Source organism: Panthera onca, chromosome B1 (assembly GCF_046562875.1).
Source record: "Panthera onca isolate mPanOnc1 chromosome B1, mPanOnc1 haplotype 2, whole genome shotgun sequence".
In the NCBI taxonomy this organism is placed as follows: Eukaryota; Metazoa; Chordata; class Mammalia; order Carnivora; family Felidae; genus Panthera; species Panthera onca.
This window is the reverse complement of record NC_138342.1, coordinates 67,743,544-67,769,641: the sequence shown is the minus strand read 5'-3', so window position 1 is coordinate 67,769,641 and position 26,098 is coordinate 67,743,544. Positions and strand designations below refer to the sequence as shown.

The 26,098-nt window shown below is 37.9% G+C and overlaps 2 protein-coding genes across 3 annotated transcripts in view; one reads left to right on the top strand and one right to left on the bottom strand.

Annotated features, from left to right (window-relative positions):
* Positions 1-26,098, top strand: part of LOC132692355 (placenta-specific gene 8 protein) — a 194,158-nt gene that overhangs the window by 154,546 nt on the left and 13,514 nt on the right. The gene's annotated exons all lie outside the window — the stretch shown is intronic.
* On the bottom strand, positions 132-24,981 carry THAP9 (THAP domain containing 9). Of its 2 annotated transcripts, XM_060654742.3 has the most exons (5): positions 24,764-24,981; positions 19,169-19,364; positions 17,461-17,764; positions 15,885-16,035; positions 132-7,533 (listed from the first exon to the last, which is right to left on the bottom strand). In XM_060654742.3, the coding sequence occupies exons 1-5, from the start codon at positions 24,841-24,843 to the stop codon at positions 5,556-5,558; spliced, it is 2,709 nt and encodes a 902-aa protein (XP_060510725.1). In that variant the 5' UTR covers positions 24,844-24,981; the 3' UTR covers positions 132-5,555. The 2 variants fall into 2 exon arrangements, with proteins under 2 accessions (XP_060510725.1, XP_060510727.1); XM_060654744.3 differs by lacking the exon at positions 19,169-19,364.

The following is a 26,098-nucleotide window of genomic DNA, read 5'->3' as shown; positions in this document are numbered from 1 at the left end:
CTTAATGTTGCAGGTAATAAAACAAGCAGAGCAGCGACTTTAGGGAGAGACTACTGCTTTAGCTTCCCAGTTCTTGGATTCAGACAACTAACATATTCTAAATCTTATGTCAAATGTGAATAAAAAAAATCTTTAGAAAAGTTTTCCACTTTTATTGTTCTGTAACAAACAGCTAAGAGAATACTTGTTATGTAAATGCAGCTTCAAATTAGGATCTCTACCATCATGTTGCATCCTTTTTCAGCATTTTCTGTAGAAATTCCGTAGCAGCAACCCAAAGGAGAAGGAAGCCAATCAGCTATAGAAAGAAAGCCTTTGCTATTGGAGTTATTTTCTACTGTGTCAATTACTTAAGGCTGTGTGTGTCTGTGTGTGTGTGTGTTTCCTTAATGCAGATTTTGTCATTATCTATAGACCAAACGTGAGGTTTTTATGATCCAAATGACTTTATAAAATGAAAGGTATAAGGGCTTTTTTTTTAATTATAATTTTTAAATAGTTTTATGAAAGCATTTAAGGCATTTTTTTTTTTTCTCAAAAGCATTAAGAAAATATATTCAGGGTAATATTTACTATAAGGCCAGAGACATTTAACTCCCTGATTATATTATCAAATGAAGTCTAGCAATAGATAAAAAGAATGCATCATGACCAGGTTGGGTTTATCTCCGGAATAAAAAGTTGACAACATTCAAAAATAATCAATGTAACTCACTGCATGGATATAAAAAAGAAGTAAAGCTGTATGATCGTAAAAGTTGCAGAGAACCTTTTGAATATACTAAAAACTACTGAACTTTAAAAGGGTTAATATTACAATATGTATATTATAGCTCAAATATTTTTCCAAAAAAGTTAAAAGGTACAGAAAAATTATGACAAAATTCAAGACCCACTTATGAGTGAAATGTGCGCGCGCACACACACACACACACACACACACACTCTTCAGCACACCAGGAAGAGAAAGGATTCTCAACCTGAAAAGACCATTTACTAAAAAGCCTACAGCTAATATCATATGAATGGTGAAGACTGTTTCCCCTGCTAGACTAGGAACAAGGCACTCCTACATTGTATTGGAGGTCACTGTATAGTAAGCAGGGGAGCACAGATAGGAAATAAGACAGTATCTACTGGTCAATGTGACTGCCTATATACAAAAGTCAGTAATCTTTAAAGAAAAAAAGCTAGAAAAAGTTGAGTTTATGCAAAGTCAATATGTAAAATTGTATTTTTACATAGTAGCAACGAACATTTAGAAACAAATTTTTACAATTAGCATAGCACCACAAAATGTGAAATGTAACAGATATATACAAGATCTGTAGGTGAAGTGTAGAAAACATTGATAAAATCAGAGAAGACCTTAAAAAAGGAGAGATCTACCATGTTCGTGAATTGGAACATTCGATTCTATGAAGATATCACTTCTCTCCAAATTGATCTTTAGATTTCCCAAAGCTCCAGCCAAAATCCCAGCAGGAATCTTTGTAAAAAATCAACAAGCTGATTAAACAATATATAGAGAAAGGTACAATTAGAACAGCCAAACATTTCTTTTTTTTTAATTTTTTTTTTGGTCAACGTTTTTTTAATTTATTTTTGGGACAGAGACAGAGCATGAACGGGGGAGGGGCAGAGAGAGGGAGACACAGAATCGGAAACAGGCTCCAGGCTCCGAGCCATCAGCCCAGAGCCCGACGCGGGGCTCGAACTCACGGACCGCGAGATCGTGACCTGGCTGAAGTCGGACGCTTAACCGACTGCGCCACCCAGGCGCCCCCAAACATTTCTGAATAACGAACAAAGGTGAAACTCCTACTTGACTTCAAGGCTCATATAAGGCTCATCAGGTCACTGTGGTACTGGTGAAATGTTAGACCAATGGATCAATGGAACAGAACAGAGCCCAGAAGTAGACCCATATATATGTGGTCAATTTCTTACAAAGGCTCAAAGGTAATTCAGGGAACAATAATCTTTTTAACAAACACTGCTGGGATATCCATATGTAAAATATGAATCTCAACTTCTACCAAAGACCAGAATGAACTGAAAATGGATCATAACCTAAAAATGAAAACCCTAAAGCGACCAAATACCTAGAAGATAACATGAGAAGAAAAATCTGTGGCTTTGGGTTAGGCAACGTTTTCTTAGATATGAAATTAAGAAGTATCCCTAGAAGATAAAAACTGATAAAATGCATTTTTCAAAATTAATGTCTGCTCTTCAAAACACAATAAGAAAAGCCACAGACTGGCAGAAAATATTTGCAAAACACATTAGATAATGCACTTCTATCCAGAATATATAATTAACACTCAATAAAAAAAAACAACCTTCCAAAAGAGGGGCAAAAGACTTCAACAGACCTTTCACCTAAGATTATGTGGATGGCAAATAATCCTATGAAAAGATGCTCAGCATCATTAGCCATTAGGAAAATGGAAATGAAAGCCACAGTGAAATATTACTGCACACCTATTAGAATGGCTAATTCAAAACTAAACCCTGGCCATACCAAGTACTGGGAAGAAAGGAGAGGAACTGGAAGTTTCATACATTTCCTGATTGGAATGCAGAGTGGTGAAGTTATTTCACAAAAAGAGTTCTGGCAGTTTGTCATAAAGCATAATATATACTTACTATGTTACCCATTGGATGGATACAACACATTTTTATTTATCCATCAGTTGGACATTTAGGTTTTTTCACTTTGTAGCTATAATAATATGAAATTTGTGTACAATTTTTTACATGGACATGTTTTTATTTCTCTTGGGTATATTATATATATGCCTGTCAGTAGAACTGCTAGGTGATATGGTAACTCTGTTCAACCTTTTGAAGAGCTGCCAAGCTGTTTTCCAAAGCATCTGCATTCCCACCAACAGTGTAAGAGGGTTTCAATTTCTCCACATTCTTGTCAACACTTGCTATTAACTTTCTTACTATAACCATCCTAGTGGGTGTAAAGTGATACCTCAGTGTGGTTTTGATTTGCATTTCCCAGATGGTTTATGATGTTGGGCACATATTCATGTTTTTATAGGCCATTTGTATTATCTCCTCTGAAGAGTGTCTATTTACATTCTTTACCCATTTTTCAAACTGGGTTATTTGTCCTTCATTATTGAGTTATAGGAGTTCTTTGTATATCCTAGATACAAGTCCTTTATCAGATGTGTGAGTAGTAAAAATTTTCTCCCATTCTGTGGGTTGTCTCTTGACAGTGTCCTCCGAAGTAAAAGTTTTTTTGTAGTTTTTTTGGTGAAGTCCAATTTATATTTTGTTGTTCATGTTTTTGGTGTCATGTTTAAGAAACTATTGCCTAATCTAAGTCTCCAAGATTTGCTCTCTTTTCTTCTAAGAGTTTTACATTTTTACCTATTACATTTAGGTCTTTGACCCATTTAGAGTTAATACTTTTGCATGTGGATATCCAGTTGTTCCTGCTCTGTGTTGAAATGTAGGAAGGATAAATTTCTAAAGAGAATGTTTTTCTCTGACGAAAAAAGGACAAAGGTGCTAAGTGGAAATTATAAAGTAAATTACCCTCATCAAATATGAATAATTTATTTTAAAAATTTGCCATAAAGCATATCATGTTAAGTAAACTTGGTATCATACTTGAAATACTTTCACTAAGGCAAGAGCAATTAACTGTTAAAGGCAGTGAAGGAGAGGTGCCTGGGTGGTTCAGTCAGTTAAGGGTCGGACTTCAGCTCAGGTCACGATCTTACAGTTCATGGGTTCAGGCCCTGCGTCGGGCTCTGTGCTGACAGCTCAGAGCCTGGAGCCTACTTTGGATTCTGTGTCTCCCTCCCTCTCTCTGCCCCTCCCTGCTCACACTCTGTCTCTCAAAAATGAATAAAAACGTTAAAAAAATTTTAAAAAGGCAGTAAAGGAAATATTCCTGTTGTGAATATTTGTCCAATTTATCCAGCACTCAAAGAAATAGTGCAAAACACTAAACTACAGAATATACTAGTACATTAGTAAAATGCAACAGCAAAGAACATGAGACACCTACAGATATAAACCTAGTTTTAAGTAAAGATCTGGACAAAACTTGGATTTATATAAGCAATAAGTTAAAGGTGGTGATTTACAAGTAGGATTCTTTTAAATAAGATTCATCCTGGTGTATCTAAAATTCTATTGCAAATACAACCCACACTATTGAGACTTCTCAGCGATAGCTCTTACATAAAATTTAGTACAACTCTGGTTACATCTCCAAACTTAAACCTTTGTTTGAGGTAGAACAAAACAAATATATCAAAATATATAATTTAAGGAGAATTTCAGTTAATAAAACTCAAGTTTTGCCTAGTCATTAATCTTTTGCAATTTTAAGTTTTCATATTAATTATACTTCATGACTATTCACATACAAAGAGTAGATGTTTTACACACATAGGGGAATCATGTGCTTGTTTCTTCTTTTATCCATTTAAAACACTCCTATGTGAAAGTACAACATATACCTACATTTTTCTACTCGTCTTTTCAAGTCTGGGTGTGACAGAATGGAGAAAATTGTCCTTAGGTATGTTTCCATCTTCAGATCATTTAAGCTTCTCCTAAATTTCTGAAAAAACTAATCATATAATTAAGACAAATATTTTCATAACCACTGTCTCAACTGCCCATCTTTTTCTAATTTATTAATTGGATGGTGTGAAGTCCCTTTATTCATTCAACACTGAAAATATATTTCAGCCTCCCTGTAAAACACGACACTTCAGAAGAGCTTGAAATAAGGCTTCTCCTCATTCTCTGATGAGCATCGGGCTCTTCCAGTGGAATCAAGTAAGTATCCACTCTATTATTCAAAAGTAGTATTTTGAAGTCCAAGGACAATGGATTGTGAAAATGACATCCCCTATTTACTTCTCAGACTACATTCCCCAACTTCGTTGCAGCACACGGAACCATCTCATGGCTCATGTGCTTACCTTCTGCCCGATAAAGCCTAAGTATTTCCATTTTAGGGTACCCTGGCAAAGGGATTTTGTGGTATTTGATATTTTAACTCAGCCTAATTTTCAAACCACATCTAGATTTTCACATGTAAGTAAAAATTACATCCAAGGTTTTATACTCCTTTTTCTTTTTTTTTTTTTTTTCCTGTCAACATTCTTAAGAGCTGTAAACCAAAGCTCTTTTAGGGAATGTAGTCTATTTATAAAAGAAGTCAATGTTTTAATGACTCTTAGTTGTTGTTATTCTCTCTTGTTTTAAAGTAGACTGAACAAGTTAAAAAGTATGTCCAGTCATACTACTCAGTCTTATAGTAGTATATTCAAAGGCAGCATCTGTTGGCTGGTCTGTTCCTACTGACTTAACTGCGTTCTACATTCCGAGTAACTGAAATGTTGCAAACCATACCAAGTACAAGCAGATTTTATAATACGCATAATTAGAAATCCTAGTATTACAAACTTGTCAACTGTGCAGAATGGTCAATTTATAAAATATGGTAGGTTGAACTTTAAATGTTGACCAATAATTTTTCATGAAAATTTTAATATATTTTAGGTCCCTCATTTGAATGGATATCCATCATTACTTAACAAATGCCTGCATTTATTGGTATTAGCAAAACTTGAACATCTGTAATCCTGTAATGATGACCAGTGTATTCTTGGCAAAGTTTTCATTTCAATTCTTTCTGAATGGTGTTTTAAAGGGTACTGAGCTGCATCTTTACCTCTGATCTTTAAGAAACAGATTATTATATCCTTTAGTAACTTTACAAAGTGATTGATGGCACACACTTCTCCGTCAAAGAGATGCTCATCTAAATCTACAAAAAGATAAATATGCCCAGAAAGCTCACATAATATTTTCTGCTGAAGATACAATTCTCTCTGTTTAGGAAGTAGTTCATAGACTGTCATTCTTGAATGGGTTCTTACAACTCGCTCACAAATATTTATGACTTGACAAAGACTTTGTGAAGGGAAATGTAAACCATTCTTCTTTTTAACACACAACAGTGACCCAATTTTAGCAACCTTGAGATCTGATGCATACAGTGCACTGATGCACTCCTCACAAGTTAAAAGAGCTGATAACTTATTTGCAACATAACTGGCACAACAGATGAGTTTTTGCCTGTGATCTGACAGATCTAGTAACGCCTCACTTAGCGAACAATTAGACCAGTCTCGGCAAATATCCTCTTTGTGAAAAAGAGTCTTTATGCCGCTGACGCCATACTGACGCTGAACGGTCCAAAGGGCCAAGTCTGTCCTTCGAGCAATTGAAATGTCAAGGATGCTTACTTCACTTAGAAAGGCTTCATCTTGTGATCTGTATCTGGTCTCCAACTTATGGTAAGCTTTCTGGAATGCCATACAGGTAGGGTTAGAACCGGTTACTAATACCTGTCTAAGCATCTTGAGAAATAATTCCAGATGATCTTGACTGAATTTATAAGTCAGAAGATATGGAAAAGGCATGACCTTTGGGAAAACGTAATTCTGATAGAGCCATTTTAGGCTCTCAGCATTAAGCAAAAATCCCAGGAATCCTAGTTTTCGCTTACCTTTAATTATTTGATTATTGCTAGCGTCAGATAATGTAACAAAGATTGTCTTGGCTTCAATTAACACGCGATTAATTTTACTATAAGTTTCAGGCAGTAGAGGTCCTTTAAGTCCCTTTCCATAACAGTTCCTACTATTAAAAATGTCAAACAGGTTGTTAATTAAGCGTAAAAAATGGACGGTACCAATACAGTTTTGAAAAGGAGGCAGGCCTAACGATAACAAGCACTCCAACGCGCTGGCCACACTCTCACTGAACAGTTGGGCAGCACAGTTCGTCTTCAGCACGTGGTTTTTCAAATTTGCAAGTTTTCTTGGGAGTCTTTCTATGTTTGCTAATTCTTGGTCCCCCAGGGCTACTAAGTCCACAAGGTGCTGCCAATGTGCCGTGCCATTAATAAACTGAATGCTTTGAAAATTCTGAAATGCATTTCTTATTAATCTGAGCAAATGGCAAGAATCAAAGAAGTATGCAATCTGTTGACTAGAAGATGAGGGATGCTGAAATGTACACTTCATGTTGTCTCCGTCAATATGTATTCCCAATGCTTTTGCCATCTGAACGCTGTGAGCTGTAGCATCAGAGGTGACGGCCAAAACCGTGATCCCTATGTCACTTAGTTTGCCAATGGTAAGACGAAGCAGCTGAGCCTGCAAATATCCAGATGCCCTGTTAACAAAAAAATAACCAAGAGGTGTTCTCCAGTGACCAGAAATACCCACGGCCATTAACAAAATAGTTTCGGACGCAAGGGGCGTTTCATCAGCATCAAGTATGCCGAGGCCAAAGTCCATAAACCCTTGCAAATGGTGACTGCTGGGGTCCCACTGAAGTTGTTGCTTGAGAGATACGCCTTTTATTATCAGTGAACAATACTGGTAGAGCTGGTCTCCGTTCTCTACTCTTCGCTGAAGAAAAGAAAAAATGTTGCTGTTGAAGCCTGGACTGGGTTTGCATTTGGATAACCATCTGGGAAATATAAAAATATATATATATATATATATATATAAAACTCAAATGAAGAAATTAAAAAAAAAAAAGGAAAAAATACCTTAACTGCTGCTAAGTTGCTTCAGATCCCTATAGAAACACAGCCAAATATAAGTAGCCAAATTCTATGGACATTTTCAAGCATCTATTCAAATAGTTACCATAAAATACTAAGATAACAGAGAAGCTTAGACACAGAGTAAGTATTTCAATACACCATTGCTCATCTACTTCTTTAAGATATATACAAAACAATTACCCGGTTTGTTGTAACTGTCGTGTTTAGATCATAAACCAGTCTTACCTGTAAATTCAATGAAATGAGAAAACGGTTGAAGGGGAAGGAAACTTTGAGAACATCTAGCACATCTACCTCATTTTAGAGACTGGGAAACGGGGACAGAGGCAGAACTGAAGCCGCACAGCCCTTGCTGTGCTGCTAGCTGCATACAAGTGTGAAGCCCAGCTTTCCCGGTGTCCTGACAGTGCTTTTCTCACTGCTCCTTGTGACCTCAAATTGTGCCCTCAAGGAACAATGAAGGCGTCTGCATCTGTCTGCCCTGCACAAAGTACCTACACTACTACCTTAGGAGTTCTTTTGCAGTGTCCCTGACCTTTCCATACTGGTTATGCTTTCCAATTACTGTTAGTGGCTGTCTTCAGAATCCTTTTCACTCAGTTCTAATTTACCTCTAATTTGCTGTAGGGTCAGGAGAGACAATAGCCAAGTTTAAGAACTATCTAAAATAAGACAAATTGGATTCTCTAGTAGAGACTGACGTGTTCATCTTAGCTAAAGTTTACTTCTGTAACTCAAATGACTTTTTGGGATGTTATATTTCTGACTTGGGGGCTATATTTCAGACTGCCAAGGTTTCTTCCTGGACAGCAGGCCTCTAATTGAGATTTTAATGTACCTCGCCCTAAGTATTTCAGGACAGGGCTTTCCACATACTTTGCCGCAAACTAAAAGTTCCATAAATGAAATTTACCCTCATTACGTGCCATGCACACATATATGTAACATATGTGTGTGTATAATGCCAATTATGACCCACTGAATTGATTTCAAGATGCACTAATGGGTTTGAAAAACACACTTACAGGATGCAAAAGACATCAATTTTAAGCTGCTTATAACCTATTTAAGAGACAAATGTATTAATCAGTTGTTTATATTTTAAAATAGGATGAAACAGTAAGATAATGAGAAAATAGGACAGTGGTTACCCACCAGGGTGCTACAGCCCAGTAGTATATTGAATGTCCTTTGCAAATGGGTCTCCAAATTTTAATTGTTTAAATTTTTTTCTTGCATTAGGATTGACTCTCAAATGAACACCAAAGATGCTGTGCTGCACATGGAGTCAGTATATTATGAAACTACTTAATGCCTCTATGTAAAAGTTTTTATTTAAAAAAAAAAAGTTTTTTAATGTTTTTATTTATTTTTGAGACAGAGAGAGACAAAGCATGAGCAGGGAAGGAGCAGAGAGAGAGGGAGACACAGAATCTGTAGCAGGCTCCAGGCTCCGAGCTGTCAGCCCAGAGCCTGACGCGGGGCTCGAACCCACAGACTGTGACCTGAGCTGAAGTCGGACGCTTAACCAACTGAGCCACCCAGGCACCCTGTAAAAGTTTTTATTTTAAATAGGCTTTTTAAAAAAAGCTTGTTCTGGGGCGCCTGGGTGGCTCAGTCGGTTAAGCGGCCGACTTTGGCTCAGGTCACGATCTCGTAGTCCGTGAGTTCGAGCCCTTGGTCGGGCTCTGGGCTGACGGCTCGGAGCCTGGAGCCTGCTTCCGATTCTGTGTCTCCCTCTCTCTCTGCCCCTCCCCTGCTCATGCTGTGTCTCCTTCTGTCTCAAAAATAAATAAATAAATAAAATAAAAATAAAAAAGCTTGTTCTTTGAGCTTGATTTTTAAATAGATATCTAAATGGTATTTTTTTAATGTCTTGTTTATTTATTTTGAGAGAGAGAGAGAGGGAAAGAGGGAGGGAGGGAGAGAATCCCAAGCAGCCTCTGCACCAGCAGCACGGAGCCGAAAGTGGGATTCAAACTCACAACTGTGAGATCATGACCTGAATCAAAATCAATAGTTGATGTTTAACCAACTGAGCCAACCAGGCGCCCCAAGAGGATATTTTAAATTGAACAATAGCTTAGTTATAGAGTGATTATAAGGAGTCAGTTGGGTGGCTTAAAACTCTGCCTGAAAAAATACAAGGCTGAAAAGCCATCGTGCCAAGGGGTGTTTTTCTTTAAGAGTATTAGCTCCACTGGCACTCTTTTTTCTTTTTCAAAATAAATAACATTAAAAAACAACAATAAAAAAAGACTCTTAGCTCCTCCCACGGTCTTGTTTACCTTTGAATCTCTCACATCATCTTACCTATAGAGGGAGCTAATTTATTAATTGGAATGAAAACCTAAATAGAAAATTAGAGACAGAGAAAATCTACTAAGATCATACCATATATATCACTGTTATGATAAGGAAGGCTGAGGATGTTATGACATTCTTACAAAAGATATGTAAAAACAAACTACCTTAAAGACCCAAAGAACTGGAATTATAAGAAGCACAGCTCTGGGAAGGTTCTAGACATAGAGAATTCAAGAGAGAACTGATAAAGATCCAACATCAACACAAAGAAAATTACAGAGGTGACTGATAGTGGCTAATAATTAGAAAAAGATATGACAAGTTGAAATTAGTGAAGCAGGTACCTGTCTCACTGAATAAGGGTTTTCAAAAATATGAGTCTAGCTTGGTCTGTCATCATCTAATTTTTTACCGTATAACTGTTTCTCCATCATCACAGGAGGAAAAACAACTATTCAAATTGTCTCTTTTCTCCTCAAAGTTTTTTTAAAGTTTTAAAATTTATTTTTTGAGAGAGACAGCGTGAGCAGGAGAGGGACAGAGACAGGGAGGGAGGGAGGGAGAATCTAGCACAGAGCCTGATGGCAGGGCTTGAACTCATGAAACCATGAGATCATGATCTGAGCTGAAACCAAGAGTCGGATGCTTAACTGACTGAGCCACCCAGGCACCCCTCTCCTCAAACTTCTTATCTCTGCTTCCCCAATTCTCTGCTATTATCTTTATGTCACTGAGAAAAACAGAAGCAATCCAATAAAAACTCATTTTCCTACCACTAAATCTGCTAACCTATTGAATCTGTGTCTCTGCCTCTTCCTGTTTAAATGAATGAATTGTCCCTACTCCTAATTAAGGCTAAACGTCTCTCCACAATGGTGTTAGATATTATCCCCCACAGTTATCCCTTCTCTTATGCATCACCAGTTCTCCTCTCTACCAGACCATTCCCTTAAGCATGCAAACATGCTGGAACAAGTGCCCTCTCAACAGGTGCCCTCCCTTTCATCTATGCTCCTTTCTACCCACAGACCCATTTCTCTGCTCCCTTCATAGCAAAACTCCTTGAAGGAGTGCTTAATCATTGTTTCTGCTTCTTAGGCTTCCAGTCTCCCTTGATCCCACTTCGGCCAGGCCTACCTCTCTACCACTCCACTGCAACTGCTTTTGTCAATGTCATCAATGACCTCCATCTTGCAAAATCCAATGGTCAATTTTGTCCTCCTCTTACTTGATCTCCCAGCAGCAGGGACAGAGTGGACTATCTCCTTGAGATACTTTCTACACTTGGCTTCCAGGCCATCACATCTCCTGGTTTTCCTCCTGCCTCACTGGCCACTCCTGACCAATAAATAAATTTACCAAATAAATATTAACTATAATGATTATAGATGTAATACATAAGCAGAGGTGTGTTAAAAAGATATATCTTTTTTAATAAAAAAATAAATATGGGGCGCCTGGGTGGCACAGTCGGTTAAGCATCCGACTTCAGCCAGGTCACGATCTCGCGGTCCGTGAGTTCGAGCCCCGCATCAGGCTCTGGGCTGATGGCTCGGAGCCTGGAGCCTGTTTCCGATTCTGTGTCTCCCTCTCTCTCTGCCCCTCCCCCGTTCATGCTCTGTCTCTCTCTGTCCCAAAAATAAATAAAAAACGTTGAAAAAAAAAAAAATTAAAAAAAAAAAAAATAGAAATGTAATCAAATGTGAATATGTTTGACTATTCAGAACTGTCAAGATAAAATCTAGATACTTCTAATATATGAGAGTAATAGATAGACATTAACACAAAATTTTGTGGATATATATTTTTTTAATGTCTGAGAGAATATATACCAAACTACTAATAGCAGTTATCTTGGGAATTAGGGGAATGGTCTGGAAAAGGTCATAAACCTTTTTCATTTTCCAGTATTTACATACTTACGTATTGTCTGAATGTTTTATAACAAGCATGTATTACTATCATATTAAACAAGGTATTTTAGTTTCAGACAAAGTACCCAAAGAAATAAACAATTTTTTGAGTACTAAAATTATACCAAATAGATAGCGTCATAGCAAAAATACAAAATGGACATAAAGAGAGAAAAGATCAGTGTGAGCTGGAATTGCCAGAGACTATTTAATCCAGAAGTTAATGGAGAACTACAGGAAATGAAGAAATGTCTCACATAAACCACAGGGCAAAATCCATAAGCAGTGCTTTAAAACCAGTAAAGAGAAAATTTGAGTAGAGAAGGGGATATATCAACACAGTATCTATAAAAACATCTCCTGCCTAGCAAAAAGTAGACATTTATAAATAAGAATAATATCTGGCCTAAATAGTAAAATCAGATGATAGAAGAGAGTGAATAAGCCTATACACAACTATCCAAATGTTTCTGGTCACTACAATCAAAAACGGAAACAATATAAATGTCCAATAGTTGGAGAATGCCCCGGATAAATGGGGTACAACTACCTGATACTATGCAGCTATTAAAGATCATTAACTATGTAAAAGGAAAAAAAAAAAAAAAAAGCTAGCAAATCTAAGCACAGAAACAAGACTGGAAGCAAATTCCCTAAATGTTAATAATTGTTGACATATAATGTAGATAAACAATTAATGAATTTTCCATTCTTTTCTCTCACTTCCAAATTTTTTATTAGTATTACTTTAATAGTATGTGGAGGAAAGTTAATCATTTTTAAAAAGAAGATGTAATATACAGCATTGTGACTATGGTTAATAATACTGTATCATGCATTTTAAAGTTGCTAAGAGGGGGACCTGGGTGGCTCAGTCGGTTAAGCGTCTGACTTCTGCTCAAGTCATGATTTCGCCATTCCCGAGATCAAGCCCCACATCAGGCTCTGTGCTGACAGCTCAGAGCCTGGAGCCTATTTCAGATTCTGTGTCTCCCTCTCTCTCTCTCTCTGTCCCTCCCGTGCTTGTGGTCTCTCTCTCTCTCTCTCTCTCAAAAATAAATAAACATTAAAAAAATTTTTTTCAATAAAAAAAGAAAGTTGCTAAGAGAGTAGATCTTGAAAGTTCTCATTGTAAGAAAAAAGTAATTTTAACCGTGGAATGGATATTAACTAGACAGTGTGGTGATCTTTTTGTAATATATACAAATACTGGATACCTGTTATACACCCAAAACAAATAAAGTGTTATACATTAATTATATCTCCATTAGAAAATAAAACAGATGTTTTCCCCAAAATGGAAAACAACAATATCATAATTGACGGGGTTCAGGACAGGATCCCCAGAATGTGCTGCTCTGGCATGTGGATTATTTGTTATTTGAGAGAGGGAGCCCACGAGCAGGGGGGCAGAGAGAGGGAGGGAGAGAATCCCAAGCAGGCTCTGTGTTGTCAGCATGGAGCCTAAGCCAAAGTGGGGCTTGATCCCACAAAGTGAACCCTGAGATCATGACCAGAGCTGAAATCAAGAGTCAGATGTTTAACTGACTGAGCCTCCCAGATACCCTGGCATGTGGATTATTTTGAGTTGAAGGCATTTGAGACCCTGCAGGCTCAAGAGAAACTTTTATCCCTTCCTAACCACACAGAATAATCTAAACTGGGGAGGCTTTCCCAGAATAAGAGTTATTAACAGAGATAGATTTTATCTAAGTGAACAAAATGTATGGTAGGGCAAACATCTAATTACCAAACATCTGCTTCACTTATTGCCCTGTGAAGTGCATGCCTTTCCTCTGAAATCCCAGACCCCTATCCCCATATCTCCTTAGTTCAGAATGACATATATACCTCTTTTGTCTGTCTTTGGAATTTCCATGTCTATGTGGATTCCCTGTATGTACAGCTATTAAATTTAATTTTCTCCTGTTAATCAGTTTCATGTCATTTTGATTTAGTCCAGCCAGAAGGACCTTTGGGGGGGCCAGGAATTCTTGTTCCCTTATATAATTAAGGTCCTACTGCCTACCAGCCCTCAATTTCCCCCTTCTTTAAAATGGGTGGGGTCAGCGGATGGTGGACTATGTGCTCTCTTAGAGTTTCTCCAGTTCAGAGCCCCTGAATCTGTTTTAAAGTTGAAGTAATAAGAAACCAAGAGGTACCTTCCAGGAGAGAGAGATGATGCTACTCCTGGCTGGCCTCTGTCCCACCTGCACTGAATTAAATGGAGTACTGCTCTTCAGAAAGCGACTTAAGGTCCACTGCACTTCCTCCTTCCATCTACTCAAAATGCTAAATGACCATTTAGGCATTCTTTCTTTCTACAAATACTTATCAAGGGACCATTTAATGCTTCAGGTACAATGCACAGTTGGGGGTTCGATGGTAGTGTAACCAAAAACCAGATGCACCTCATACTTGGGCAGCTCATGGTCCAGTGGGGAAGACAGTGTTTTAAGAACTATGATTCAGGTCTGGGGTGCCTGGGTGGCTCAGTCGGTTAAGCATCCGACTTCGGCTCACATCATTATCTAATGGTTCATGGGTTTGAGCCTTGCATCAGATTCTCTGCTGTTAGCACAGAGCCCACTTCAGATCCTCTGTACCTCTCATGGCTTCTCAGTCTTTTGGCTAAGATCAAGTGCAGGTCTTCTGTACCCCTCTCTCTCTCTCCCCCCTCCCTCAAAAAAAAAATAAACAAACATTAAAAGAAAAAAAGAACTATGATTCAGTTCTTATGTGTGTGAGAGGAGCACTTACAGCAAGCCAGGCTTCTGAAAGGAGGTCTAATTTGAGCCTGAAGACTGAGGAGTAATCACTAGGACCAATAAAGAGAGAGAATGGGCATTTCAGGCACAGGGAATAGTAAGTCCTGGTGGCAAAAATAGGCCATTAAGGAGTGCCTTACAATTGGAGCATGGAATGCTAAAGGGCAGGGAGGGAGGCCAGAGATGAGCCTCAGAGCTTAGCAGGGGCCGCACCACGGGAAGCTCAATAAACCACAGGAGGGAGTCAAGCCTCTGGTCTATAGGTAATGGGGAGGCTTATGCATCAGGAAAGTGACTGTTATGGGCTGAATTGTGTCCCTCAAAAAAGATATATTGGAATCCTAATTCGCAGTACCTCAGAGTGTCCTTATTTGGAGATACAGTCTTTACAGAGGTAATCAAATTAAAACGAGGTCATTAGGGTGAATCCCAATCCTAAGACTGGTCCTCATAAAAAGAGGAAATTTGGGCACAGAAGCACACATACATAAGGGAAGATGATGTAAGGATACACAAGGAGAAATACCACCAAGTACAAGTTATGGAGAAAGGCCTGGAACAGACCCCTTGCTCACAGCCCTCCAAAGGAACTAAACCTGCTAATACCTTGATTTTGGACTTCTAGCCTCCAGAAGTGTGAGACAATATACTTCTGTCATTTTTAAGCTCAATAAATAAATAAATAAAAATAAAAAGGCATCTGTAAAACCAGTGATAAAAAACAGTAAATATTGAGCATTACTTTTATAAGACATTACTGTAAAGTCACTGAGTTATTTGCTTCATACTAAGTGAATTATAAATATATCCATGTATTTTGACCACAAATCCTACAAAATTATTTACCAAAATTTCCTCCCTGAACAACCCACACTGGGCATCAACTACAGTGCTTAACAAAAATGCAGATTTTTATGCTTAGCCTCAAACCAATGGTGTCAATCTAGAACTATTGTAGATTTTTCTAGGATAGTCAGATATTAAAACTACTGAAGTATATTAGAAATCCCAATATTTTCAGATTCAAATTTTATCACCGAGAATATCTCTGTCTGGAAGATGCAAAAAATTTGTCAGATTATAGACCTTCATTTTGTTGGTGAAAATCTGCTGTTGTGATAATATGCAAATACCACTATAAGTTTTTAAAAAGAGCAAATGGACTAATAAATGAGAGTCTGAATACAAATAGCTTCAACACATAAAATACAATTAAATAATAAAATACTTGTTTATTTAACATCTAAAAAGTAATTCACTTACGTCCTGAGGATGGAAGAATGAGGCAGCTTGAGAATCTTTCTTACATAATCATAGACTTTGCTACTGCACAAGTAGAGTGTACATGCAAACTGTTTCATTTCTGTGGAGTACTCAGCTGTTTCTCTCCAGTTATACAATTCCCACTTAAAATCTGTTAAAATAAATTTATTTATTCTTTGTGATGAAGAAGGTGTACAGTAACATTCTAAGGTACAGATCATAGCATTTGGATATAAAAAGTAGTGGCCATCAAAATACAAATACAAATACCATCACAGTTTAACTGAGTTTGTTTCAAAGGCTAATATCCAATCTTAGGACCTCTTGACCAATTTATCCTGCTCATCCTGGATCGTTTCACTCAAAAGAGGGAAGAAGAAAGTTTCAACTTGAATCACTATGTTTTATTATTCACTGGCAGCCTAAGTGGAGAATTTTAGAGAAACAGGGAAGAAGATAAAATAACTGGATAAAATTAAGTCTCTGGATTATGAGCACATTTATTTATTTTGCTTCCTGGTTACTATTTATCTGAGGGTACAAATGAGACACAAGAAATAATTCCGGCAATAGGATGCTATTCAAATTGAACAGATGACCTTGCCTACTTTGAGGGGAAAAAAAATCCTCTGTTCCTGGGGGGGATCCCTGTTTATTACACCTCTGTCCCCCTCCTGGAAAAACACAAAATATTCTCCTCCTTTGGAGATACCTGCTCTTTTCTAGAAACAAGACATACTTATTTTTTACCAGGATGTAAATCCAAAATCTCTGCTGGCTTTCATCAAAGAGTAAGTTGGCTATACTTAAATTCTGTCCCTCTTCAAGTATGTTGGTTCACAAAGAAAAGAGTAGGTAGTCTTTCCAATGGACATGTATATCTTCCATAGGATATTTTAGAAAATAATATATGGAGACTCAAAGAATTTTCAAGCTCAAAGGGAACTGGAAAATTACCTGGTTCGACTCCACTGCAAAAACGCTTCGGTGATAAATTATGTAAGCACTTAAATTGTTTAAAAAGAATTTGCAGTAAAGCGAGTAAGTGCTTTATAAAAAATGAAAAGTACAGTATATGGTATAAGCCATATGATCTAACCTCTGGGTAGTTGGATTATGTGTTACTTTTATCATTATATATTTCTTTGCCTTTCCTATAATAAGTACATTACTTTTAAAACTGGAAATACATAAAAGGATTTTGGCAATTACTTTTCCTTCTTTTTGCTTACCCTGAGACTTCATGTCTCAGCTAAAAGCATGTTTTCATAGGCAACAGCAAAGTAAATACTTTAATGATATTTCAGGAAAAGGGAACATCACAGGGCAACAATGGGTGATTCAGTCAGTTAAGCATCTAACTCTTGGTGTCATGGTCTCACGGTTCATGAGCTCAAGCCCAGCACTGGGCTCTGTGCTGACAGCACAGCACAGAGCCTGCTTGGGATTCTGTGTCTCCTCTCTCTCTGCCTCTTCCCCACACACATGTGTATGTGCATGTGTGCGCTCTCTCTCTCAAAAGAAACTTTAAAAAAAAAGAAAGAAAGAAAGAAAAAAGAAAAGGGGAACATCATACCTGAAAACTGTGCTCGTAGCAGACACTCTGTTTCTTCAGAAAGTAGTTTCTCTTCGACAAGTGCATCAATTAGTCGTAAGCCCTTTCTCTTCTTGATCATCCTGTAGTTTTTCACAGAAACCAGTCTTTTTTTGGACACTTGTAGCATCTGTTGCACCTCAGCCAGTTTCTCTGCACCAATTGTCAGAGGTCTCTTTAAACTGTAGTTGTGGTCCTCAGTAGCAACCTCTTGAGAATTATCAGGAAGTGGCTGTTTTAGGATTTTCTGTTTTGCTTTACCTTTAAGGTGTACACCTTGAAGAACCTACAACAGAAATATAAAATTAAGGTTATTTTTGAAATGATCACACAGAAGGCGGTCTATAAAAATACCACTAAATCAAAGGACTCACCTTTAATGTGGAGAGTTGTTTCAAAAAAAGGTCATAATCTCTAATTTCTTGAAATGTATTTATAGGAAAATGTGAACAGGGTTTAAGGTTTTTTGGGTTTTTTTTTCATCCATATAGAAATAGTAACCTGATGTCGAAAGTTAACATGATGTTGAAAGTTTCTGAAATGGGTTAAGTAACAACAGAAAGGTGGTAATTTGGGAAGGCTTCGTGGAAATGAGTTTTGAGCAGTGTTTTAAGACAGCAATGACATGATTTAATGGTGGGGACAGGAAAATTATTTGTGCAAAAAGGAAGGCATAGTGGACAGAGCATGGGCTTTGGAATTGAGACTAATCTGGGTTTAATCATGGCTCCCTCATTTATTAGCTGTCACTAAACCTCTACAATCCCTCATCTCCTCATTTGTATAACTGTAATAATACAGAGTTGTTTTAAGGATACAATAGAATAATTTATGTAAATCTCCTAGCACAATGCCTAGACCACTGTAGGTCTCAATAAATAGTAACTATTATTCATTTTACAAAAGCATGAAAGTTAGTCAATTTATCACATATACAGAAGTTAGTACATGTGGTTTGAAAAGAGAATTTGGAGCAGTTAGAAATGCACAATTAAAAGGAAGCTCTTAGAGCTTAGGAGTTTGGATTTGACACCAATGACATTCTTCTGAATACAGGAATGAGAGAAAACAATACCGAAAGGAAATTCCCATGGATAAGAGGCAAGGATAGCGTCAGCAGAGAACAGCTAGAGGACTACTGCAGACTGTGCAGCGAGGAGTGCGTACAGCAATGTGGCCAAGGGGTAAAAGGATAACATAAAAAAAGAAACCTAAGAACGTAACACTAATCCTGGTGACTGATTCATAGAAAGCCCTCTATTTTCCATAGATACCTCTCTATATCAATGCTAACAATTAAGCATATTTTTGGTCAAGATCAACATTACTGGGAGGAGCCCGAAAAAGGCATAATTTCTAAGTATTATGGAAACTGTGTCAAACAAAAGCCTGAATTCTAAGGCATCTACTAGTTAATTTTTGTGATCAATTTAGTAATCTTTATGTGGGTCTAGAAAATGATTTGCATATATACCTTAAAAACTTCAAAGCAGAATTACTAATATTACATATAGATTAAAAACAAAAAACCAAAAACCTAGTTTTCTACACATTTAAAATCTATTAATGGATTTATTTTAAGATTTAGGATTTTTTTTTTAATCTTTGTAAATTCTAGCTATAATGTGAGGTATCTTGGTTTTTAAAGGCTCTGTAGAATTTAGTTTTGTTTACACCTAGATTTAAGTACCTTGTATAGAGAAACAGAAGGCACAGCTCCTTTTTTCAGCTTTCTTCTTATGCCATATGACTCAAAGTCACTTTCTTGAAAATGTTTGGAACATAGTATAGCACCTGGTCCTGGGATCCAAATCTTTTTGCTTCTGGGGTCCACACGATTAACAGCCCTGATCCATTTTGAGCGCTGTATGGTATCAGTTGGAAATCTACAGCAATCATATTAAAGTTCCATTAACATGAAAATATTATGGTAATACTACAGTATTTATTACATAAACCCATTTATTATTTAACTGCTTCGTATAAACATCAAGTCCAGTTAAATTTACTTAATCTGATTTCAAAGTTCTTTGATTTTTTGAATCCAAGAGTTCAGTATCTAAGTGAGCTCATTTGCTTTAATTTCTGAGGGCAATTCTCATATTAAATATCCTACATTTTGTCTTCACTGACTACATTAACGGAATCTGCTCAAATTTAGTATGTGTGTTTTTAAACTATGTCCCCAAATTCTTTACTTCTATTCCTTTCAAGGGGTGGAGCCTAATTTCCTTCCCCTTGAGTGTGGGCTAGGGTTAGTGATTTGCTTCTAAGAAATACAAAAAAAAAAAAAAAAAAAAAAAGGAGAAGAGACAACAGGCAATAAGACTAAGTAATAAAAGGTACTTGCTCCCTCTTTTCAATGGTTTTTCTCTGGGAAAATTTCTCTGCCATGTGAGAAGCAGTCCTGCAGAAATATGTCCACTGGGCAAGAAACAGGCTTCCCCGCTAAAGGCCACATGAGTCTTTCTGAAACTGCACCCTTCAGCCTCATCAAGTGTTCAGAACATTCTAGTGTTGGCTAACATTTTACTACTACCTTATGAGACAGCCTGTAACACCCAGTTAATTCACTCCCGGATTCCTACCCTCAGAAATTTGTGAGATCATGTTTCTACTGCATTTTGAAGAAATTTGTTACTCAGCAGTAGAAAACAAGTAAGTACATTTCCCATACTCAATTTTCCTCTTTTGTTTTGAAAGGCACCACTTTTTCATAGCCTTGAATACAAAAATTACCTCGTGTTTCTCTCTTTTTAATCCTAGCCAAATTACTATGTTTAGAAATTTGTTGGGGGGGTGGATCACAAAACTACTCTTTCTGCACCCTCTCCCTTGATTTACCTTGGAGACAGATCTACAGGTAGCTGTGTGAATTTTGTATATCTTAACTTGGGTTTTAAAGCATATGGTTGTTAGGAATTGAAACTAGTGAAAATTTTAATGTCCTCAGCTCATTGTTGGGGAAATATAGCAGTATGGTAAAACATACTTCTGAGATATTCTCTCAATCACCTTGAGAAAGAATACTGAATTGGAAAATCTGTACTTAACCTTCAATTACCTTTAACAGACATGTCTCAATCTCTCAGCTGCCTCACAGGGTTGTAGTTAAGAGTGCACAAGGTGACAAATGCATTCAAAAGCACTTTGTATATGGTAAAGTGCTACCCAGAGTTTGTTCTTTCCTAGGAACAACAATCCACTTTCAAGACTTTCATTTTATTGTTCCAGGAAGATGATGCCACTTGATCAAGAGGAAATTGTTTTTCTAATAAAGGTGAGGCAAATCTATGTCTTTTCACTGAATTGTTTTCTTAACTAATGGCACATCTGTGAGGCAGCTTTTCCACAGATGGGGTGTAGTCTCTAACCATGCAAAGGACAGTAAAAAGTTGGCTAGTCCACCAAGTTACATTACTAGCCTGATCCTCTGATGCGGTTTCCCAACTGGCATGCCTGCTCACTACAGTCATCAATCCCCTTATCTCATGGAATGGCCTGGGCCACTTGGAGCCCTTGAAGTAGGTATTACGGTCCAGTCCCAAACAGCTTTGTTGGTTTGCCCCAAAGTATTAAATATTTCCTATGCATAACACACCATGAAAGGCTTGAAAAATACTGTAGTCTAACAAGCATGACTAATTTGAATTCTGGACAAAATTAAATTGGTAATAATAATTGATACTACTTTTAAAGCATTTACCTTGTGCTATTTTTACGTGTGTGGGTGTGTATATGTTTTAAAGTTTATTTAAGTAATCTCTACATCCAACATGGGGCTCAAACTCATGACTCTGAGATCAAGAGCCACATGCTTTTCCTACTGAGCCAGCCAGGCGCCCCAGTGCTTATGTGTGTTTTTAAAACTGTTTTAGTCTTTAAAAAATTCTGCACGAACAGGTTACCTTTTACTGAAGATGAAACCAAGACCAGAACTAAGTATAGCCACCAGTAAATAGTAGTTGAAATTGGAATTCATGTTCCCCTATTCTAAAATCACCTGTGGCAAAAGAAAAATCCCAAACCAATCATCATTTCATATACACAATAATGAATTGGTTTACACTAATGCAGAATCTGTTTTCTCTCCTGTTAACTATGCCTTTTTTACACTATTGGCAGAAATTACCTTGGGCTCTCTGCATATCATATTTTCTGAAAAAGTGGCTAGGAAAATCCTTTCTACAGTGGTCATCTCTGGGGAGAGAGAGAAAGGATTGAGGGGTAAAGCTTTATACCTGGTAACTTAATTCTCTTCTAACAGAAAAGAAAAAAAAAATTGAAACAAGGCAAAATGTTAACGTCTGCTTAATTCTAGTGATGGGTACATCAGTGTTTGTTATGTATTATTCTTTGCCTGCTAATGTGTTCGAAATGTTTCATAGCTAAAAGTATAAAAATAGAATTCATTACAATTCAGGCAAAAACTCTTCCAAGTTATCATACATATATTTCTTTGATTATGAAATAAGTTGTTTAATTTCTTTACACCAATAAAAGGAGAATGAATCAAACTGTCACTTCTTTAAACTTGCCAGTCCCATCTCATATTTAACCATTTATGTGTTTGACAAAGTATCAGTATTCTCATAACAACAGTTTCCACACCTTTAATCATTTTGATTCATGCTTTTCAGCCCAAGCCCCTCGCCTGTGTCCTTGCAACATCTTTCACAATTCTGGTAATGGTGGTGAGGATGTTGGGGAAGGCTTCAGAAGACAGAATGCTGGAGCTAGAGCTGATGTATCAACAGGAGTTTGCCATGCAGACAGTGGCCACTCCGAGCAAATGCATAAACACAGATATAAAATAACTACTAGGATCTTACTGGTTGATAAAGCATTGAAAAATAAGTTAATTTGTAGACTGGAGAGGGTTAAAGAAGAGTACAGAGGTAGCTTGAACTGGTTATGGATGGGCTGGAGGGGTGGCTAAAGGCCAGATCACAAAAGATCATGTGTGCTAGGAAGTTTGGGATCCATCCTTTAGGTCAGTGGCTACCAGAGGAGTGTGCACTCATCTACTGAGATTTGAAGAAAACATTAGAATTTGTTTTTATAATGTTTTGCCGCATCACTTAATTTTTGTGTTTCATAATACATATTAGTTCATCACTTCGTGTATGTAATTTATAAATCAGTACACATTTATCAGGGCATGTACTCAAATTTTTGTGGAGAGGGCTCCATGTTCAAGAAGTCTGAAGATGATGCCTTTGGGCGATGGCAAGTTGACAAATTCTTTCCAACCTATATTACCTTTTTGCTGAACCCTTACTTCTGATCAATATAACTTTGTTGCTAGGATTAACACCATAGTATTCTAACTCCTTTTCCTGTCTCTACCTTCTTCTGCATTCCTTACAACTTCCTAGGCATAGGAAGACAAAGCTTATTCCCTCCCATTCATACATAAGGGCATGTGTTTAATTTAGCACACATAAAAAATAACAGAAATACAGAGGAAATTAAATTCAGGTTGGAAGACAGGTATTGGAGAAAAGTCTTCACAGAGGAGTTTGGACTCTGCCTTTAGGCATTTGAAAAGCCCCAGGATTAAAAACCTTTTTTAAGGGAACTAGTATAAAATTTGCATTTTTAGAAAAATAATTTCCAGAAATCAGGAAAATGGAATGAATGGGAAGAAATCAGCCTGGATGAATGATAGTATACTACTGTAATAACTGCATCACTTTCTCTTCTTAAAATTAAGTAGGTCTTACTTTGGTCCTCAATATATAAAACAAATAAAAGCAATAAATGAATTCTTCCTCGCTTAAAGAATCTTAAGAAGGCACAGGAAAAGCAGGGCAGCAAAAAATTTAAAAAAAAAATTAGAGGAAAAGGAGAGAACTCTGGACAGAGTGTGTCAATAAAGCCAATGAAGATGTGAGTTTCACGGAGCAGTCGATATAATTAAAAGTTAAAAAAAAAAAAAAGAAGGTTAAGAGAAGGACTTAGAAGTTCTCACTTAGATTTGGCAACATTACTGTTGACCCTTTGTCAGTGCATTAGAGCAGTAGTGATCTGGCTACCATAGGTTGAAAAGTCAATAGGACTTAGGAAAACAGGTGTATGTTCCCGTTAGAGGAGCCTTGTTATAGAGGGAAAGCGTGATAGGGTAGTGCAGAGGTGCACATAGGCTCAAGAGTTTGTGTGCCTGTTTAAAAATGGAAGTAATGTGAGCATGTTCATCGACTTTAGGCAAGTAATCAGTAGAGGGAGCAATTTAAAATGAACAGGAACTAATTGATGGGGGAAAATCCCAGAGAAAAAAAGAAAGGTTACAAGATACAATTCTAACAGCTTAGGTGGAGGAACCAGCCCTATTTAAAAAACAACACAAAACAATGACTACAAAAGGCCTACCATACAGAGTTGAAACTCCTTAACCTGACTTTTTTTTTTTTAATGTCTTCAAGATACTTTTTCCACTCCTCTGATATCTGCACTCTCCACCCCTTTACATTTTTCCATGTTATTCGTATTTAAGCGCTATCTTCCTCCCACCCCCACTCTACAACCTAAGTTCAAGGTCCAACTCAAATCATCTGTCCCATAAAACTATTTTTTATTTTCTCATAAAAGTCCTTTGTCAGTGGTTTAACTCTCTACATCTATTACCTTAACAGACTACCTCTTTTTGAAGTACGTTTCTTTTTGTCTTTGAGGATCTTGCTTTACCCACTCTTCTACTTCGCATTGTGCCTTGAATGTCATGGATGGACTATAGACGTGGGTTCGAATTAGACTGGTCTGAAAATCCACCCCACTCTTGAGCCAATGTACCTTCCTTGCCATGACCAGATCCAGCCAGAATAGGACCGGCCTTGTGGAGCTCAGCCAATTCTACTAAATAACTTGTAGTAACAGGCAGTATTCGTGAAAATCCATCTGTACTCCTGTTCCTGGGTAAGCCACACAACTCTAATGGAATCGAACGCCTTCAACAGTTCTCCCAAACTGTCCACCCTTCCCATCTCCTCACGTCAAATAGTAAGACGACCGAAAAGAAGCATGACTCCTTTCAAAAAACCCTTGCTAAACGCCATTAGGCAAGTGGTAGGCAACGAGAAAGAATCAGCAATTTGGAGGTACACGCTAAGCCGGAAAGACAGGAAAAACACCAACTCTCAAAGGTCCCCGGTTCCTTTCCCTCACGCTACGCACGTCACGCCACGTCACGTCAACGGCGCAACGCAAGCCCGGCCCCGCCCCACCCTGGCCTACTGCCCGCCAGGCCGTGCTGGGAGTTAGACAGCCGGAGGCTGCTCTCACGCACTGGTGGAAGGAGAGGCCGCGCTCCCGGCTCAGCACGGTGTCCCGGGTGCTGCAGCCAACTGCCGAGCAACTTCGGGTCATCTTCTTGCTACGTGGGGCTCCACTTTGGGTGGTCCTACGACAGCATTAATCGTGATAAATTTAGCTCCGCCCGTGGATTCGGCGGCTACGACCTTTATTTGTCGGAAAAGGCGGGCTCTTAAGGTGCAAGACTCCTACTCTTCCTCTTCGTGGGCGCTGCGCTTGACGCCGTGACCAATCACAGGCCACGTCGCGTCGCCGCAGCCAATCGAAAGAGCCTGGAGCGTTAAGACGAGCATTTGACGGCTCCTCCTCTCTGTTCCAGGGTGCTTAGTGTATTTAGTTGTTTATGGTCTAGTTTTGCTACTGTTTCAACACGCTCTGGTTACATCCGGTGCCATCGTGGTTCTTGTGAGGCAAGGCCTGAGAATGCGAAGCAGGGAGGTAGGAATAATACTGAGGTGAAACTAGGGGCATGCCATTAGGTCTCCGGTACGAACTCTTAAAGGGACTGGATATGGGTGGAGGAAGAGATGGGAGGGAGAGCGATAAACGCGATACCCTAGAAATGTTAAAGACAAAATTGGGCCCCCAAATAAATTACCTACTGAGAGGCATATAATTTCCTTGCATTTTATTTGGTAGTTCCCTGATGTGGCGGTATTACAGGAGCTGTTGGGATGGTTGGCCTTAGATATGTGACCCCGGAGGAGCATGAATAAGAGTGTTAATACGGGGATACGTCGTTTTTAATTCAACGAACCTTTTCTACAAGACCGTTTGTCACTGTGGGGCAATTAAGGAAACAAGGTAAGATCCTTGGGGCACCACATGTCTAGTGGGGAATCGTCAATATAATTAGTAAGAGGGTCAGGACAGAAAGCGCAATGAAATGATTTGGGTTGGGATGTGGCGCATTGTAGATAGTTTTCAAGAAGTGAGAAGGTCTTCAAAAGATGTCTTTGTTAAGCTCTATATGTTTACGGTATGAGATTTCAATTGTCATGGAAGAAACAAAATGGGGCCAAAATAGGGCATAATTTCTGTCTTTGGAGAGACACTTAGAATATTAAGTGGCTTCTTTCTCCTGCTTACTTTGGAGGCCCATTAAAGAAACCAGAAAAGTTTGTACTTTTCATTCAGTTTTTTCATTTCCTTTTCCTGTAGGCGAGGGTGATTCCAACGTTTCCAAGCCAGATTGCGTCTTTTTCCCCTCGTTGTTTTCTTGGTCCAGATTCCGGCCAAAAGGTACTACTTATTGACATCTGCTTTCCATTATAATATGCTTGTATCTTGTTTGAACGAGATTAACAGA